Source organism: Atractosteus spatula, chromosome 14 (genome assembly GCF_055471065.1).
Source record: "Atractosteus spatula isolate fAtrSpa1 chromosome 14, fAtrSpa1.hap1, whole genome shotgun sequence".
Lineage (NCBI taxonomy): Eukaryota > Metazoa > Chordata > Actinopteri > Semionotiformes > Lepisosteidae > Atractosteus > Atractosteus spatula.
In genome coordinates this window covers 29,508,698-29,525,592 of record NC_142719.1, presented here as the reverse complement: position 1 = coordinate 29,525,592, position 16,895 = coordinate 29,508,698, and the positions used below count along the sequence as shown (strand labels likewise).

General features: G+C 41.7%; 2 protein-coding genes across 2 annotated transcripts; one reads left to right on the top strand and one right to left on the bottom strand.

Moving 5' to 3' along the window:
• Positions 1–1,918: 1,918 nt before the first annotated feature.
• Positions 1,919–9,181, top strand: LOC148821038 (vesicle transport protein SEC20-like). The gene is made up of 6 exons (XM_088931792.1): positions 1,919–2,010; positions 2,425–2,517; positions 3,748–3,839; positions 5,090–5,194; positions 5,991–6,109; positions 7,928–9,181. Exons 1-6 carry the CDS (start codon positions 1,927–1,929, stop codon positions 8,122–8,124), a joined length of 690 nt encoding a protein of 229 aa, XP_088787918.1. The 5' UTR covers positions 1,919–1,926; the 3' UTR covers positions 8,125–9,181.
• Positions 9,182–13,998: 4,817 nt separating this feature from the next.
• nkx2-5 (NK2 homeobox 5) lies at positions 13,999–16,895 on the bottom strand. Its single transcript, XM_088931789.1, has 2 exons — positions 16,392–16,895; positions 13,999–15,516 (listed from the first exon to the last, which is right to left on the bottom strand). The coding sequence occupies exons 1-2, from the start codon at positions 16,720–16,722 to the stop codon at positions 14,909–14,911; spliced, it is 939 nt and encodes a 312-aa protein (XP_088787915.1). The 5' UTR covers positions 16,723–16,895; the 3' UTR covers positions 13,999–14,908.

Below are 16,895 nucleotides of genomic sequence, written 5' to 3'. Positions count from 1 at the left end.
GATTTTTTTTTTCTAATTTCTGAAGCACCTTAGCCTAAAAACATTAGATATTCTTAGGAGGAACTGTATCCTTCAGGCAGTTAATACTCTGGCCATTTACTGTGGCTTCTAATTCCCTTTGTGTCTTTTAATGACGCATCTTACTAGGACTCCAGTGAGGATTACAAGCTGTGCATAATTTCTGGAAATCGGTTAGTGTCGTGCTTCTTCTCCACCATTTCCTTTGAAGTGCGCTTGGAAGGGAGACCTTTTGGCTTCACAAAGAGTGGAGAATGGCTTTTAGCGTTTGCTCGCCCTGTAACTGCTGCAAGGGAGAAATGAAATGGGAAGATCTGCAAGAACAACTACACTGGAAAATAACTTTTAGCTTTTAACGGAAGAATATGTGAAGAAGACTTGGAATATCCATAAAAGGAATATCCAAAAAAGGATCTCACATGGGATAAGGGATAAGTGACCAACTGATCTTGTTGACAGACCAGTCCAGTGCTGTAGCAGAATAAGCTGCTGTGTGGGGAAATACCAAGCTTTGATTTACTAACATTAGGGCCTATCGTCTCTTTATACAATTCCGTTTGTGATCTGTAATGGTGAGCAGCCGCACCATCACCCAGCTCTTTACTGTAAGGTGAACAGGACACAGCAAAAACAGAGCAATTCAAGGCATTGATCTTTAAGGAATTAGAAAGATCAACTTTTCCTTTTCATGCTAGAGAATTATTAAAATAAAGAAGTGTCCACAGATGCATCGCAGACATGTGTACTGTATGTTTAAACATATACAACATATATGCTGTTAGTTCAAACATTTATTCAGCTTTCAGAGGCATCCTGGGAACCAGAAACAGCTTTATGTGAAGTAAAACTGAATACAAGTGCCAGGTTTGAAAGGGAGCTGGGCTAACCCCAACCACTGAGGTAAGCCACCGCCAGCAGGAGAATAGGAGAAAGATTAATCAGATGACTTTTGTGTCGGAGGATTAGGGCGCCTGTTTCTGAGCTCAGAATGCAGCCTCCCTCCTCTGTCCCTCTCTGCCCACACCACATATCTGCTCTGGTGCTGGGGATTCAGCTCGTGTCACTTCCTCAGTACTTACTGGTCACCTCTGCAGAAGATGTGACATCATTTTCCTTGGAACCAGAGCCCCAGTGTAGAGAGGGCTGGGGATGAAGGAGGTGGCCGGTGATTTTCTTACCTAATAGAAATACTTTATTGTTTGCTTAGCTGACGTCCTTATCTGAGGCAATTTAGAATACTTAAAAATTGTACATTAAGTTGAAGTACAAGGACAGCAAACATGCACGCACAATACAATTAATAAGATTCAACACAGGTGCTGTCCAAAACAATGATATAGTACTAAAATATTTGTTATTTCACATATTATATCACTCAAGACATAATCCAAGAAGAACTAAGGATTTGCAAGTATGTGTAGAAACTACACAATACATGCCAGCACTATGCAACATGTCATAGAGAGGGAAAATAGGCTTGCATTCTAACTGTGCTACTCTTAAGAAAACTTACAGCACTATTTAAGACATATGAACTGTCCCCAAGAAGAAAATATGCTTTATCTGGGAGCATGAATGCAGAAGAAGTTGTCATATGGAATTATGGAACACGGGTAATTAAAGTCACCGTTTCCTAGCAACAAAACGTGGGCATAATTCCCTGGCAGACTGTAATGGCTTTAAAACACGTTTAAAGGCATGGCACAGCATCATCTTTGTGAACAAAGTTGGAGGTACACTACAACTGGAAGTACAGTGTGCTATGCAAATCCGATTAAACAACGTTATTTTTACTCTAATGTATTGCAACAGAAGAGAAATGGTTCTTAGCACGTCCAGGCAATGAGGGAAAAAAGCGTTTAGTGTGCCTCAATGAGCCTCGTGAGGCCCCGTAGTTCGCGTTCAAAGATGGCTTCCTCGCCGGATGTCCACGTCCGTATTTGTGGACAAGAAATAATCAAATATGATTTGGAAATAAAAGCCCTCATTCAGGTGAGAACGATAAATATGAAGATATGCTTCGAATCGGACTGTTTACATCTGTTTATTTTACTTGAAAAAGGTTGAGATCCCTTCTCACGTAAAAGCAACCGGCAAATGTAGTTCTACTTCGCTAGTTCTTGCAAGCCAGGGTCAAGTAATAATATGACGAATTATCAATGAATTATTATTAAACATGGACTATATATTAAGTAGTTTCCATAATTAAAATCTAATCTCATAATAAATCTTTTGAATATAAAATTAAGTTGGAAATAACTATTTTTTCAGTTTTAAAAAATCATATATTGGCCAACATTGGAATATTTGGTTATTAGCCCCCTTTTAAGACGCAATAAAGCATAGCCGTTTACCGTGTTATTATACTTTTATTTGTGAGCTTCTTGCCTTTTTTTTTTGCTTAAGGATATTAGAGAATGTCCGGGACCACAGAGCAAGCTGACGGACTTAAACTCTCAAGTAAAACAGAAATTCAATCATCTGAGAATGAGGATACAGGTGAGTAAAAACCTTATACGTGAAAGTGTATTTAAATAACACAGCATGCTATCACTATGTATTTGTTTTAACGACTAACTAAGTTGATGTCTGTATCCTACTTCTGGGGCAAAGTTTTACCTGTGAGTCATTTAATGAGCCTCTGAGCTCTGATAAGACTTATTTCATATAGTGACCTGTCTTTGCTGTCTTTTTTATTCATAGCTCATTCATATTCTGAGTAGGATGCTGCTATTGTACCCTTAAGCAAGGTATTTAGACTGCTACAGTACATACCCTGCTGGATAAATAAGAGAAGTTACAAATGAGAGGATGTGATTTGGCCCATCCAGCCTGTTCGTTAGTTAGTGGTTAATTGATCCAAGGATCTCATTCTGCTGTTCTTTGAATGGACACAATGTATCAGCTTCAGCAATATAAGAGGGCAGCTTGTTCCACACTTCCACCACCCTCTGTGTAAAGATGAGCCTTCTTTTCTCATTTTGAATAAATCTTTAAATGAGTCTCCTATAGACCTAACATGGTCAAATTAATTAATAAATTGCAATTGATTTTTTTGAGGCTATATCGAGCCTGCGACTTATACAAATCTACTAGGTTTATATCAGTAATTATCTACAGGTTTGCTACTGGCTTATGGTTAATTGACATTCATTTTCTGTTTGGATATATGTTCTATGTTTTCAGCTCTTAATGTGCAAGACAAATTCCCTTAGGGTCGATAAAGGTTAAAAGGGTAAATGAATGACATCATGATGGATATCAGCCCAGTTTCAGAACTCAGAAGTAACGCAGAATTAACTAAAATGATTCCTGTGAGAAAGTATGATACACTATCGTTCTCTTCTGTGTTTACATTGACCACATTCAAAACTGAGTGTGCAGAAACCAAAATGCAAGCAGTTTAGACTTAAAGGCATCATTTAGTGCTGGTGATTACAGCGCTCACTTAGATCAAAAACTAGCCAATAGAGTGTTCCTCAAGGATTAGGGTTAGGAACCTCTGTTCTTTAAGATGAGTGGTACAAGCAGATGTGATTTTAGTGTATAAATACATGTGTTGTGAAGATGGAGATGGTGCATGCCTCTGAGCATCAAAGCATCAGGCTTTGAAACAGCTTTTTTATCATCAGAGTTTTGGGTTTCTCACAGCTGCATAATGGATTTCCCCTCCCTGAAATCCAGCCCTTTCTTGTCAGCTCCGGTGTATCGTTGTCCATGTTTTCATAGGATCTGGCGGAACTGGCTAAGGAGCAGGATAAGGAATCGGACAAGCTGGCCATACTGAACGAAATGGAGGGACATCGGAAACAGATGCTGAGGTGAGGTGGGAAAAGATCATTTTTTGAAAATGAAAAGTTGATCAGGGTATGCTAATGCAGTGTTTCCCAATTCCAGTCCATTCCTGCCTTTTTTCAGTTTTTGTTTTTTAAATTTTTCCTGTCAATGAAATTTCAGCTCATGAATACTAAATCAGAATACTAAATAAGAAATCAGCATTTACCCTACACCAGAAACTTTTCCTTTGTTGTTTCATATGAGAAGACAAACAGGGGGGTCTATACATCAGCGAGAATGCTTATAATGCTAGTGTTTAACATTGTCTTTCCCATCTGTGTATGAACATCATTAAAACACCTTAGTTTTATAGAAAGCTATGAGAAAACAACATGCTGAAATGAATTTGAAAAAGTGGTCTTTTTCCAGCATTTCTTGGAAATGGTGCATACGAAGATGTTCTGCATGTCCAAACCCTGATGCAGATTCTCAGTCCTAAATTAGGATTTAAAATAATCCTGACTGCAGAGAACCTTTGGAAATCAAACAAGGTGGTTAAATTAAGAGTTTCAAAAAGCTGATTAGTCAGGAGCCCAGTTCTGATAAAACTGGAAGACATCTGGAAGATAGGACTACTACACATCTTAGTGCTATTTGCTCTCCAATTGAGAGAATATCTAGCTCTGTATAGGAGCCCAGTGTTTTCAGTCTTGAACACAGCAGATTACGAGGAACTTGCTAGACAAAAGTTAGATAAAACTGGTGATCATTGGATTACTTTTAATAATGCAATAAGGGTCCAGAAACAATTGGACATTAAGAGAGTGTATTAGGACTGAGAATGGGATGTATTCTTTACACAAAGAGAAGTGGGTGTCCAAACTGAGCTCAAGTTATGTTTTCCAGCCTTTAAGACATAACTGGGATCTTAGGGTCAAATAGCTACCTGTACCAAGCGATGTAGCGCAAAATATTAGGTACCTTGAGACTTGCCAGTTTTTATCAGGTGTGTGACATCACCGTTATTGGAAATATCGCATATCCATAACTCGGTTTCTTTAAGCTTATCCCAGGGCATAAAATAAAATTCACTGACATTTAAAATTGAGTTTTAAAAGGAATGTAAGCTGCTCAATTGTTAAATAACCTTCTAGCAGTGTTGATTTAGTGAATACTACAGGTACTAATACAAAACCAAGGAAGAGCGTATTGATCCAAATGAGTCTTCTCTTGGCTGGAATGTTTTTGGTTCTTTTTTTTCTTTCATTCAGTCATTGAATCTTTTATATTTTAGTAATCAGACTGCATGGAGAAAGGCTAACTTGGCCTGCAAACTAGCCATTGATAACTGGGAGAAGGATGAGCTGCTACAGGGAAGGGATTCTTCAGTGAGGCAAAGGTAGGAATTACTTGATTGTGTAAAGAACCCGGGACAAAGATATGTTAGACCCTAATGGACTCGGATAGAGGCACTGTGTCCTGTTGAGAATGGTCATCTAATCATGAAATGCTGATCCAGGAGTAAAAGCTCATACACCAAAAAACACAGTTCATCAAAAACCGCAGCGGTGCTAAAACCTTTCATTCACACTTGAAATACGTGTGGGACACACTCAAATAGACATTTCCATACAAAAATTTAGAATGTGCTTAAAAATCAAATATTTTCCAGCAACACATAATTTTATCTATGCATAGTTAATATCATTATTTACTATCATCCAAATGAGCTAGGTGGCTCAAAAGGCCTCCTTTTACTTGTGACTTCTGCTCTCATATAAGTAAAGGGTTACATAATAATAATAATAATAATAATAATAATAATAATAATAATAATATCACTTTATTAACCCTTAACAATTTCTTGCATTAGGAATTATCTTTTTGCATACCCCAGCTTCCTCTCCATGAGACACACAGACACACAGACAGGGAGGGAGCCTGGGGTCAGAGCGCAGGGTCTGCCATTGTACGGCGCCCCTGGAGCAGTTGGGGTTAAGGGCCTTGCTCAGGAGCCCAACGGAGTAGGATTTCTCTGCTGGCTGGGGGATTTGAACCGGCAACCTTCTAGCCACAGGTGCAGATCCTTAGCCACAGAGCCACCGCTCCGCCCTATATACATCTTTGTATATAGAGCTGTACACTGTGGATTCCCAGTATTTGAACTGTTCCTGTTCCATCTTTTCTGTGCTTAGAAAGACAACCAAAGAGAGCCTTGCCCAGACCTCCAGTGACATCACTGAGAGCCTCATGAGTATCAGCAGGATGATGTCCCAGCAGGTCCAGCAGAGTGAGGAGACTATAAGCACCCTGGGTGAGTGAGAGCCCCCGGTTTGCCCACCGCTGCACCTGTCCAGCTGCCGGTTATACATTCCTGACCATCAAGGTGTGGTATTGTGCTGTGGTGTGATAGGCCTGCCTTCTTTTACTTTTTGTAGAGTGACGATGCACAACTCACAGACCGGTCTTCATTGTTCAGTGTACCTCAGTGTATGAGGGTCTATCCAGCATGACAGATACAGGAATACCAGAGTCTACTGCATCTTTGGTCAATGGGTGTGACACAGTTTGCAGTTATACAAACTATAACCAGACAGTGGAGCCACATTGTTGTAGATTGCTTTGCTCAACATTTATGAGTGGCAATCTGCAGATAGACCATTTTTGAATAAAGTAGATCACAAAGTTCAGTGTTGTGCTTTAGTTTGGTGCTTGAATATGAAAGTGGGCAGCTGGAAATTATCTGTATTCTATTCTTCTATATCTTCATCTGACACAGATGTAAGTGGAGACCGTAAGGCCATCGACTCACTAGGAAAAAAGCTGTTGATTAAGAGGCTGCTGCATTGGTGAATTGAGAAATTAAAGGGCCGATCTCTCTAGGTAGTGAAAATCTTGGAAATACTTTACTCTATCATGGAAAAAAAATGTAAAGATTGTTTAATTACAGGTTTCACGTGCCTTTTTTTCTTCTCTAACTTTGTCGTGTTAGATAACATTGAGCATTCTTAACACCACTGTCCTGATGCTTTGGAGATGTTAGTTCTTTCTAAGGGTTCTGACTGTGACGTGCATCGTGCTGTTTCTGTTATCCACTCAGTAATAACAATCGTTTTGGGGACATCGTTGCATGATTTTATGGCTCTGTGGTTTGATCATCCTAGCACAGTGCGTAAGGAAAATTGTGGTAACCTGGTGGTCCTAAAAAAAGGAACAAGAAATTGTCCTGAGTTTATTCGGTGTGGACTTTAACAATGTTTTTCACCCTGGCTTTTTTCAGCTGCAGCAGAATTGGCCAATTCAGTTATAGATCACCCTATAGCTGAAGATTATTAAGAATTCATTTTGCTCGTAAAGAATGTTTCAGTAAGCATTTGTACTGAACAGTATGAGGCAGGAGTATTTCTCAACGGAACAGCGGTAGTGTTGTTTGTGTCATGGGATTTGAACCCACACCCTTCCAGTCCAGAGTCCTGCCAGTGCTCACACTGCTGCTTCATGTCTAATGTTCTAATACCTTTCATTATAAGTTCTTATTTCCATCACGGGATCAAAGAAATGCAAAGCAGCAAAATACAACTTTAAGATGGATAAACTGGGCCGCATAAAACATTTGTTGTCATTTTTTATTGTTTATGTTTGTCAATATCCTCATGAGCTGTGTTCCATTCCAGAAGTTAGGAGTCAATGTACTTTAAGGAAGCATCCCACAATGACTAATTTGAATGTCTCTTGACGTGGTAGGAAAGTATTTATGGCGTGTGTTATTTGTTTGCAGTGAAGCTATACCAGTTAAAAATGAAGAAAACGGCTCTGTTGGCTTAAGGATAATGTGTCTCTGCCGGAGTGCAGCGCTGTTCGAGAAGCAGAGCATGTCCCATATGGATTTCAGGTGGAGCTAAATTGCTGGGGGAAGTGTCTTAACGGCTACACCTCAGCCCGGCCAGCTCAGCTGGAGCTGGAAAAAGCCAGATGATTACTACTTTCTGACATTTTGGATTGTGACGTGCCTTCAGTCCGTTTTCTTGATCTGCAGTGGTTCTACCCACCCACACCCCCCGCCCTTCAGCAGAAAAGTAACTTTTTCTGTGGGAGTTCTTGTTGTCGAGTCTTTTTTTTTTGTTCCCTCTAGCCACATCCTCAAGAACGGTGCAGGAGACCAACGAGGAGTTTAAGGCAATGACAGGGACCATTCAGCTGGGACGCAAGCTCATCACCAAGTACAACCGGCGCGAGTTCACGGACAAGCTCCTCATTTACCTGGCTGTGGCCCTGTTCGCCGCCACGGTCCTGTACATTTTAAAGAAAAGGCTCTTTCCGTTCATCTAGAAGAAGAGGAATGCAACTGGGGAATTCTACCAAGGACAGTGTCTCTAACCGTCTCAAACCTACCCGCCTGCAAGAGCAGCACTTGTTTAAAATTGTTTCAGAACAGACGACGGGAACAGAAGTTTTTTTTGTTCTGCTGTAGCATTGCTCTTTTTTTGTACCACCACCAGAAGCAAGGGGAAAGTGGAATGAGCCGACGAGAGCACTTCCGGTGAGCAGGGTGCGGTAGCTGCGGTTATGACCGGGAACAGAGTTTCTCCAGTTGTGACTCTCATGGGGGGTTACCATAAGACCCATGGGAGCAACTCCAGGAAGTGCTTAGATAATGCCCATCATTAGTGAAAAGGCCGATTTTGAAATAAAATGTATGGGCTGCTTATATTGCTATGTGGAAGAATGTGCTCGAGATCTGAAGCGTCCCATTGGTGTATAAGAATTCTCTCTCTCCGTTTTTCAGTTTTTCTTTTTAATTTTCATGCTAGAATTCTGCAAGGTAACGAAATTAGATTGTGCCTATTAATTGCCTTAACTAGCACCATAATCATTTTGATTGTGCCTTTGGATTTGTGAGAGTTCAGGCTGGGAAACAGCGTTGTGGTGTGAACGACAGCTGATCTGATTTCACCCTGTACCAAGCAGGAGAGCGGATCACATCCACAGAGGGTACAAAGATCACATGTGTAGCAGGTGTTCAGTGGCAAGCTAATTGAGAAACTATGGTTAGAGAAAGGTTTTATTAAATATTGTACAATTTGCTTAAATATTTCAGTTATGTCTGCAATCCATTTTTAAAATGTAAATAATGTATTTAGAGCACAAAAGATTTTATATGAATATTAATTTATGGAATCTCTCTTGATGTATTTTCTGTTGGGCTTTTGTACATACAGTATCAGCTATATTGCTCTTGAACCTGGGTTTCAGAATGCTTTTTATTCAATCAATGCCTTTCTTGTCTTGCCCTGTATCCTAGTTAGTGTTTTAATTACATATGATACAGTAGGATGTCAAGCGTAATAATTTACCTGCTCCACAGAATAAATACTGAAAAATGTAACACATTGTCATAATCTGGTGCATATTTTATACAAGAACTATAGAAAAAGACATGCTGCTTTGTAGGTCAAGAGTTTTAATATATTTCTTCAGATAATGTGTAAATTTCTTGTAAACTGTACTCTGAATATGCACAAATCGCAAGTGATATTTGAAAAAAATTGACATCTGAAAGATTTGGTTGTAAAGGGTAATTATGAAGCACCTTTGTCTTCTTTTTAGTACTTAAGTGAAAACTCTTGTGGAGTTTATAGGGATTACCTTTTACATCATCCAGGGCTTGATATGGTTGCTTTTGGTATGTGAGTTGAAATGTACCAAGTTCTTGTTCTTGGAGAAAATCTGCAATTGTTCTGCTATGATCTTGTTCTCAAGCCATGCTGATCTGCTTTTATTATTCCTGCAAGAATTGCTGGTTAGCAGTTTGAAAGCGCTGTGTGACCTCTGACCCAACGTGGGGGTGACCATGAAGTGCACACTGCCTGACCTGACACGCTGTGAGCTCCTCTGTGCTGGGGAAGGGGCATTTCTCACATTCGCAAGCTCATAGGTGCTGTCCAGCGGGTCTTGGAGCCCACTCTTGCTCTGCAAGTCGAGCCCACCCTGAGCGATACAAGCCCAGGCCCGTCATGTGCTGCTGCTTAGGGAGTCCAGTTTGCAGTGGCCTGCTGACATACCCCAGAAAGGTCCTGCAGTGTCTGGACAACGGACTCAAACTAAGCTCTGAGCGCGCACCGATACTTGCTGAGCCATTCAGTAGCCCCCTTATCTTTTTAATAAATTGAATTCAACTTTTTTTAATTCAACAGTAGTAGCTGTACGTAACATTAGTGGAAATTAAAAGAGCAAAGGGTGAAAAGACACTATTTTTGAGAGGAAAATGATGTGTGAATGCCTGAATACAATGCAGATCTATTGATCAGTGTCCCAGAATCCAAGGCACTGGGACTCTATTGGTCTTTCTCTTGCAAACACTGTGTTGACACCGGCCAGCAGGACATGCCATCTAGTTTTTCTGGGCTCTGGTCAGAGGCCAGGAGGGGGGGGACTGTGTGAGCTTTGGCACAAATCACGTCACTGGTGATAAAGCTGCATACTGTATGTCCCTGTCTTCCCTCAGATAAGACCCGGAAAGGCAGATTATTCAGACCACTTTTTTTTTCCTCTGCGACGCAGACTGGAGGGCTTATTTTTAGACTGGTATCTGACTTGTTCTTTTCAACACCCATGCAGTAGTTGGGGTTTCAGCGATATGATCTTTCTCTGTGCATTACAGTTTGTTCCTCCTGCAGTTGATTGGAAGATAGGGCTGGACGGCATGCTGTTGTCATTTCAGATTCACTGCCCCTTTTTACCGGTCTTGACTTGTCGATGCTCTCGATGGTTCTGGTGGTGCCGGGGGTTAAAACCCAGATCTGAACTGTCCTGGGGAGCGTGGGGGATCTGAATGCAGATTGTGTGGTGCGGTATGGAGAGAGCTGGAGACCTCCGCACATTGTCTTTAGAAGAATTCAAAGCGTTGAAGTGGGTCTTTTTTTTATATGTGAGCAAAGGATTGGAGAAGAAAAACAGGAAAGGGGAAAAGATGCTATTTGGAGGCGTTGTGAGGTGCTACATTTTGTGGTTTCAGCAACTGTTCTGCCCTAAACTTAGAACCTGATTTTAGGATTTGCTTGTGGCTTCACGCAGTGCTGGGGACAACGATGATAAAAGGTTGTGCAGCCTCGACACACATGCCAGTTGTGAACAGTTGTTGCTGACGTGGTGATTGGTGATGGTGAACAGACAGGGCGCTGCCATTTTAAAAGGTCCACCATGCCATAATTGGGGAACTTTTAGATTTTGCCACACTACCGCGTTCTGAGCCCTTCTGTTTGACTGGGCCGCTGATGCACATGGCCAAGCCATCACATCTGGCCGTGTTTGTGCCTGCTCCGCTTTTGTGCTTGGCGTTTTCTTCCTGCTGTGGCCCGGAGCGTAGCTCGCACCTGACCATTTTAATATGGCAGGGTTTTCTGTTGTCTCGGTGAAAAGTGGTCCTTCGGTTGATTTTTGCCACAGCTTAAACTGTGGGTTTTGTATATTAATGTGGAGACAGGAGGTCTTCTAGGGTTCTGTCACCAGCCAGTTAACAAAAACTGCACTATGCAGAGAAATCTTTTTACATTAAGCCTGCCGCTGCACGTTTGCTCAGCCTGTCCTGTGATCTCTCAGTTCAGAACGTCCCTTGGCTATCCTTGTGTCGCATTTCAGCGAAGGCGGGGACAGATAACAGGGCTCGGGGAGGAGAAATACTCGGCTATTTTTTTTCTCCTTTTCCCCCTGCGCCGCGTAACTCGGTTGACAGTCATTGCCGGAGTGAGCCCACATTCCATGGGCTGTGGAGCCGGTCCCGTGGAGAGTTTTTTAGCTGGTGATTAATAGGCTGATGAATGCTGTTAGCTGGAACACGGACGGCACATCCCCTTCATGCGTATAACCTGCGCGCCTGGCGTGCTCGACGTTCATTCAGACCTCTCGATAATGAAGGCCAGTCAAATCGACTGCGTGCGGTTAGAAAACAAACTGAAAGGCCAACACGGCTAATTATTGCTTTAGTTCTTTCACCCTCCCACCTACCACGTCTCTTTTGGGGACACGCACATGTCCCCGATCTGAGGAAGCTTTTCCCTTGTCATGTACACCTGTAGGAGGGTCCGCTGCATGATGGGGTCGAAAACACTAATAAACCGCGGAATACCGTCTTGGCTGCTTTTCATTCTGTTTTTTTTTTTGCGTGTGAACCGTTGCAACAGATACTTAAATATCGAAATGCCAGCGAGGAAAGGGGGGCGGGATGGGCAGGAGACATTTACGCCCTTGTCACGTAAAACAAACAAAAACGAACGCAGAAAATAAAAAAGAATTTCTCCAGTGTTTACCAGTTGGTCTTAAGAAGCGTTACGGCTTATTATTAAAATAATTTTCATAAATGCGAAACAAGCTGGTGACGCTCTGAGCCAGCGGAGTTGTTTCTCGGGTCTGTATATGATGGACTGGATGGTCTTGGGGTGTCGGTTGAATGTGCTAAACAAGGAACAGGAGAGTACAGGAAGGCCCCCCCGGGAGAAAACGGGGGCTTGGCTGCTCGGTACACAGGCGAGGAACCCGGTATCCTTGTCTGCTCGACTTCAGCAGATTCCTTCTCTGCGCAGTTTGAAGGAAGGGTTTGAAAAGCCGGTCTCGCTGTTTAGCAGGACACGAAACATCTGACGCCGCTCATCCTGATTGTTTGTTATTGGTTGACATGATTTAAATCGAGGGTCGCAGACTCGGTTCCGGCCGTGTCAGCTGGCTTTGTTTCGCCCAGCTCAAGCGCTCAGGCACGGCGTTGGTCTGATGGTTTAATTACCTGCCCTTGTTGTTCTGACTGCAGCCGGCCTCTGAGATTTGTCGTAACAGGGTGGCCGTCTCCTTGATGAGGGGAGTGTTGAGTAGTGAATTGTAAAATATCTAGAAACAAATCCACTGTTTATGTACAACAAACTAAGAAAAATAAGTAGGTATGGTTACTTGGGACAAAAATCATGAATTGGGTTTAGCATCCCGATCTAAATCCTTCCAAAAAAAAAAAAACATAGTTTGGTCATCTGTAAGACTTCATACTGTATATACAGTAGTAGCAACCTGAAATTTTAATTGATATCGTCCAAATATAAATATAACTCATATTGTAATTTTATTACGATTTATGAGGTATTACTTATCTAGCGATTTTGCCTGTATCGCTGGAACAAGCAGGGAGTAGTGTGATACATGTGCGCAGACTTCCGAGGTCGACATTTTGTTGAATTATGGACAAGTAAAACGGTTCAGGATAAACGTATTCGTTTATGTTTTGTCGTAGAAATTGAGTCTAACCCGTATCACTGAAATATTGTACTGTATGCCTAATTTAACTACAAGGCCAAAATAAATTAATCTGTAAATTACGCTTAGAATTCCTTGTATTGAAAGCCCTCGCACTGTGAGAATATTCACAACAGATTTACAATTTCGTAAGTGATTAAATTCGTATTTATTATAATTATTATATATGTCTGAATTTACAAATATTATTTCGTGATTTTCTGGTTTAAATGCGCAGACGAACATACAGAAAAAAGGTTTTACCATCATGGTATAGTTTAATATATTTTTTTAAATCCGTCTTTTTTATAGTGCTGAACCTGTGAGTTGCAGCTCTTGTGTTTCTAACATGTCACATCACGGTATAAATATATAGTATGTAATCTCGTCGTGCCTTGCTTCTTAGTAGCTTTTCTCCTTCGATATTTATATCGAAACTTGCTATTTGAAAACTCGTGCGCTTTGTGAATGTTTCATTATCTTAAAATGTATCGGACGTGTTTGCCTTCGAAACGGGTCGTTGTGTCCTTCCCGAAAATAAGGGTTTAAGAATATCTTGTGTGGGATTGTTTTGTGTGAAAACATTTTAATTAACATTCATTGTGTTCGCTTTATTTTATTGAAAAAATGAGGCTTTCGACTTTTATGTGAATCCATCTTTGATATAGATTTTACGACTTTAATGTCGGGATGAACACGGGATAGAGACGAAATGCACTACGATTTTTATGTTCAGTGGCTTAAAAAAAAGAAAATGATTTTTCACACCTCTGAAAAAAACCTTTGGGCTATTTTTATGGTGAAGATTAACAGCTGCGTGCGAAGTATATGTTAGGAATGTAACGCACAACATAAATACCGTTTCAAAACATCTCTGCGTAATCTTTTCTTTTAGAATTTCAAGGCATTGGAAATGAACAAACGAAAAAATGAAGTTTAATACAACAGTCTTTATTTACAATATATTGTAATTTTTTTAACAACTACAGTATGTGATCCCCGTGCAGAACGGTTCATTTCTGCTTTGGAGTCGTTCTCTGGAACGATACTGTTTGTACTAAATCAGTAAATGTTAGTAAAATATTGCGAGACCAATGGAAACAGTGCAAATAAAATTTTGCTGTAAATAATTTCTCATTAAAATACTTCTTAAACGTCCCTTGAATTTATGACAAATTCGTTTTCATTTTTGAGCTATTTTTCTTTAATTAAAGTATCGTTATGGGATGACTTGAATAAATAACCATAACGTTGGTTTTTCCCTTAGCACTCAATGTTTATCAACAAAAACCACACGAAACCCTGCCACCTGTACAATATTTAAACTAAAAATTACTACATTGACAGGCTGATGACAAATCTCTTTATAATACAAGCGCCTACAATGGAAGAAAATAAGAACTTAAGCTTTTGTCTTTAACAATCCGACGTATGTCTACTTCGCCTCCCTTAAAGCTGACAGAAAACGCTCAAAATCTTTTGAAAGTGACGATATCGATGTGAATCCTCTAATTTCTCCGTCCGTTTACCACTTCCGTCAGCCGAAAACTGCACCCAAATCATTTCCCAGAACCACTCTTGTATTTCAGCTCAGAAATCCCGTGACAAGCTCAAAAACAGTTCACGCAGAGGGGTAAAAAGACACGATTTACAAAAAGTCCTAAGTCACTAATGCATATTTTTTTTATTTAAAATGTGACTTTTAGCAGATTAAAACCGAGAACCTGCACCTTTGTGCATCCCGTTTTAAGAAAATAACCTCTTTGAAGCGCACACGTTATGAGGTTCCGGGTTATTTGTCTTTCTTTAAAAAATTAAATTAAAATATATACACCCGCATTCACCAAGCTCTGATACCATGCAGGGGAGAAACTCCGTTGTTAGACTGGAACTGAGTCTGGACGTTACTCAGTTCCCCGACACTAAAGTTCATGTAGTTGCCGTTGGCCGAGGACGGTTGAAGGGTCGGCATAGCCGTTGCTGGGTAGTTGCAGGTATAGTTTGTGTTGCAGCCCGGACTAGGGTAGTTGGGGAAGGCTGGGTAGGTGTTGTAAGTGTAGTGGTTAAGGCCGACGTTGTACGAGGTGCTGTAGGCAGACGTGTCTCCTAAACACGGTTTGCCGTCTCGCACCAGCACCGGGACGGCGATGCGCCTCGGCGGCGCGATGCCCACCATCTCTAACGTCTGGTCCTGGCGCTGCCGTTTGCACTTATACCGCCGGTTCTGGAACCAGATCTTGACTTGGGTGGACGTGAGCTTGAGCACGTTGGCCAGGTGGTCCCTCTCGGGCGCGGACAGGTATTTCTGCTGTTTGAACCGCCTCTCCAGCTCGTACACCTGGGCCTGCGAGAACAGCACTCGCGGTTTCCGCCTCTTCCTCTGCCGCGGCCGCTCCGCGTCCTCCGCCTTCGCCTCCTCCTGCTGCTCTTTCCGAGAGGAGTAGCCCTCTGTAGAAAACAGCGCTTTATTAGTACTCGTGCCTTTTATTCTGCGCGGTAGTCGCAGGCATGGTAGTACAGTCGTTATGGGGGCTTTAAAAGTAGCTTGTAGATGTAGTGACTGCTTAGTTATGCAATTGTTAAAATATTTTAATTACAGATCGTGAACCGTTTCGTTAAGTGAAATATTCATGTACATTTTAATGCGTGATCAAGGTTAAATGAAACGATTAATAGTGCGATCTAACCGTAAACCTAATCTTGTTAACGGCTACTACTAATGAAAGCGGGGGAGATTTGACATTTGGTAGTGTTCAGACAACAGATCATTTAACATTTTTCAAGAAACAAATCATAGACTTCATCCGCAGTTACAGATATGTCATGATCGGTTTGCTTTTGTGTTTCGCTACCCCCTCCCCATCCTGCCCACCGCATTTCTGATGGATCTTGAAGGTTGGCATTTCTCCGCATCCTTAACAGAGCAGGACAGCGACACCTGCGTGAACATCAGCCCCGCTTCACACTCGTTAGCTAACAGACAATTGATGGTCCTTTTCTATTCGTTCGGTTTTGCAAACGGCATTATTTTATCGCTATTGTGACCTTAACAGTCACGGGAAAAAAATGGGGAAATTAAAGTTAGTCTGTTCTTTTTTTATTTAAAAAAAACCATGTACGTGTCTAAGTGTAATTTTGGGCTTTTTAATTTCACCGTGTCAAATACTTCATTAACTCGCATTCTGTTTCAGAGCCTTGCTTCGGAGACAGTTGAGCAAGGCCAGCGGCTCTAACAGACGGCTTTGGTTAAGGCTGCGCTCGGAATGAGAAATGTCAGAGGCGCCGGACAGCAGACATAGCGAAGTACAAGGGTGAGCCGTTACCTTTCTTAGGGTTCTCTTCGAATGAATTGCCCATCTTTGATTCTTTCGTGATATCCGTTTCCAAGAAAGTTTTGCCATAAAAGGCAGCGGCGAAGTTCAGCGAGCCTTTGCTGCCTTTGCCCGGGGGCACGTCGTCGCTGAAGAGGGAGGCTCCGGGTGGCATCTCGCCGTAAGGCTCCTGCTTAAACTTCGCCAGCATGCAGGCGGAGGAGGAGAGTGCGGTGTCCAGCCGGGACGAGATCTCCAGAGAGGCCATTTCCTCTTGGTTCTGCTCGAGGTTCAAAATATCCTTCACAGAAAAGGGGGTAGAAGTCAGGGGGCTGGGAAACATGGCCAGGAAGCACTTAATTAATGCGCCCGGCAACAAATTGGTGAACCTGTTCCGATAATCGCCTCCTCCCTGGAAACAGCTCTATCCACTAAACCAAAGCGCTCTCTTGTGCTGTAAGGGGGCTCTTAAGAAAAGTGCTCATCTTTTTCCACGAGCCCTGTCTCCGAGTTGTG